This window comes from Trichinella spiralis (genome assembly GCF_000181795.1).
Source record: "Trichinella spiralis strain ISS 195 chromosome Unknown Scfld5473, whole genome shotgun sequence".
NCBI lineage: Eukaryota > Metazoa > Nematoda > Enoplea > Trichinellida > Trichinellidae > Trichinella > Trichinella spiralis.
Genome location: NW_003532412.1, coordinates 1 through 2804, shown reverse-complemented (window position 1 = coordinate 2804; position 2804 = coordinate 1). Strand labels below are relative to the sequence as shown.

Sequence of the window (2804 nt, the reverse complement as noted above, 5' to 3'; positions counted from 1 at the left end):
TGGTGATTATTAAATTATGAAGAAATAAAATTGAAAAATCATTTATGTTATAAATTATTAATATGACCAATTACCGGACGTCCCCTGCAGTAAATAGTTCAGGATTAATAAGGAGTTCGAGACGTGTACCAACTGAAACTGCATACTGGTGAAAAAAAAACTGAATGAACTGTTTCGTCGGTTTCCACGCACCGAACATCAACCTTCCTGCAAAGCGTTGGCGATAAAAAAGTCTAATGCTTTACAATAAATGGCTAAGAATAATTTTTTTCCAGTAATCGTCATTTGGTTGCACGCAGTTGAAAAACAATACAACGTCGCAGTTCAAGTTCCGGTGAACCTTGGTTAACAGCGGCAATTATAGCAAACAAAGAAATAATTCTCAACTTGTATGATCAGGAAGGGAAAAGGCGATTTTCGTGAATATGATGAAATCAAACAAGAGCTCAAAAACCGTCTTTATTGCTGGTTTTCACACGCCCACATTGAACAACCACTTGTCTCATTAGAGAAAATGCCCAGTTTAAAGCAGTTCACCTGTACGAGATTGATTAATGATGCATTTTTCGGGACTGAGAATAATTTTAATTAATTGCCCAACTTGGGCAGTTATAGTTGCCCAGATTATCAAGGTGCCCATTTTGGCAGGTTTTACTTTTACAGGTTTCAGTGAATAGAACAAGTAAAAGTTTTTTTAAACTTCAAAACTGCAGCAATGTTTTTTTTTTCATTTTTATCGGCCAACATCAATCAGTCATCAAAATTAAAAGATGTAATAATATGAATTTTAAAATTCACTGTAACGAGCGAAACAACAAGTCACTCGTCTCCGATGTTAGTGGACTGTATGTCTGAGTTGTTATTGCAAGGCCGGGAGTGTCCAATGTGTTAGACAATCCGACTTATAAGGCGACAACTGTTATTTAAAAACTCGATTGAGTGTCAAACAGTTTACTCAAGAAATAACACTGAGCCGGGGATAATCAGACAAGAAATCAAAGAATAACACACCAAGAAAAGCAAAACACGCTAAAGGCAAACTACTAACAACGGCAAGCCACGACACTATCTCGCAAGCAACCACGCCCCCAAAAATCCCCTATACGTCACTTCCGGGTCTACCGTGTTATTAATGACACTCAGGTTCTCTACGTTGAATACAGACCCCATTTCTGTCGTCTACATTCACATCTGCGTTGATTATCACAATAACTTTTTTCCTATAATTTATGAAAATTCTTCTATTTATTTGTTGGTCAATTCTCCAAAAATTGTACTGCAAACATGGAATATTGTTATTGAAAGTTATGATGAAGTTAAATTTGTTGAAAGGTGAAGAGAAAACTTTCTCTTTACAATAAAATAATAATTCAACGAGAAAACACAACAACAAGCAAAGAAACTGCATGCATATGTTCGAAATTAAATAACAATAAATAATATAATATATATAATATAATATAATATAATATAATATAATATAATATAATATAATATATATATAATATAATATAATATAATACAATGAAAGACAGACAATATAACAGAAAGTTTCAACGTTCGTTCATCGAATTTGTCATTCATTGTCATTCAATAAGGAATTTCATTTTGAAAATACTGCAATTGATCGTACATTTTTGAACGCAAATTTAAAAAACAATTGCGAACAATCTGCAGCATGTACTGGGCAGCTTCTTTTTCAGATTTATGCGGTGCAAATCGATCCTGCAAAAGTTGAATAGTTCTTCCTCGAAAACACGGCAATCCAGTGTCCAGCATCAAGCTAATCAAAGAGCTGAACGTTTCTCGATGTGATCTTAAAAATCAAAAGAAATTTTTCACTATTAAAAAAGTGTTCATTGAAAAGTTTAAATTATTCCATTCATTTAATTTTACCGCATTGCCAAGAACGCCTTCACGCATAAATCCATGAACCACCTGAACGGTGCAGCTTCCATTTTCCCACCCATTATAGCTACCATTTCACCGCTGAGCTTGAAGTCCGGTTCAAAGCCTAAATTTCCGCCGGGACTGCTTTCAAACATGAATCCAAAATCTGAAACAAATTTCGCCGCTCTGTTATCAACAACATTTCGTGCATCAATCACCGTACTGCCAACACAAATCCAACAAATTACCAATGTGAATAATATGGCCTTCCGTGTCTAGCATAATGTTGCCATTGTGTCTGTCTTTAATTTGCAACAGAAAACTGAACACACTGTAAGCTGCCATGCTTTGGATGAAATTTCTTCGGGCATTTTGAAATGATTCGGAAGTTTCGTCACCAAATTTCGTTAGAAAATATTCATACAATCCTGATAAATTGAATTGTTGCAACATCGCGTTGTGCAGAATTTAATTTAATTTAATTTAATTTAATTTAATGTTATACAGCTGATAAAATGCACAAAATACTGGAGAAATTTTTATTAGGAAAATCTTACCGAAATCTGTCTGTCGACCAAGTTGATCTCTAGACTTTGAATTTGGAACGCATTGAATAACGCCACATCCGGGCGCTGTCGCAACTACACGATACGGATACAGATACACGTTCAGACCGACTGATTTAAAAACATGCAAACACAATTCCATCAGTTGCAATGCAAGCATATCCTAATGTAATAAAAATAAAACCAAGTAAACGGTTCATAATTGAAAAGGAAAATAAATAATTAATTCGCAAAGTCAACAAATATATATATATATATATATATAGCCTTTTTACTGTCTAACGTCATCACACTTCAAAATGCGCTGCAAAAAAATATCAGACGTAGGCTGATCATTGTCAATTTGCA

General features: G+C 34.3%; 1 protein-coding gene across 1 annotated transcript; it reads right to left on the bottom strand.

The window, feature by feature from the left end:
• Positions 1-1590: 1590 nt before the first annotated feature.
• On the bottom strand, positions 1591-2656 carry Tsp_12970 (phosphatidylinositol 4-kinase alpha). Its single transcript, XM_003366751.1, has 5 exons — positions 2641-2656; positions 2448-2567; positions 2109-2318; positions 1897-2056; positions 1591-1816 (listed from the first exon to the last, which is right to left on the bottom strand). Exons 1-5 carry the CDS (start codon positions 2654-2656, stop codon positions 1591-1593), a joined length of 732 nt encoding a protein of 243 aa, XP_003366799.1.
• Between the last annotated feature and the right edge of the window lie 148 nt (positions 2657-2804).

What these genes read in the sequence shown, in the direction of transcription:
- Tsp_12970 (XM_003366751.1), bottom strand. An exon ending in TGGTCGACAGACAGATTTCG is followed by an intron (nt 2,319 to 2,447) that starts GTAAGATTTTCC and finishes TCAATTTATCAG; the next exon opens with GATTGTATGAATATTTTCTA. An exon ending in AAGGCGTTCTTGGCAATGCG is followed by an intron (nt 1,817 to 1,896) that starts GTAAAATTAAAT and finishes TTGATTTTTAAG; the next exon opens with ATCACATCGAGAAACGTTCA.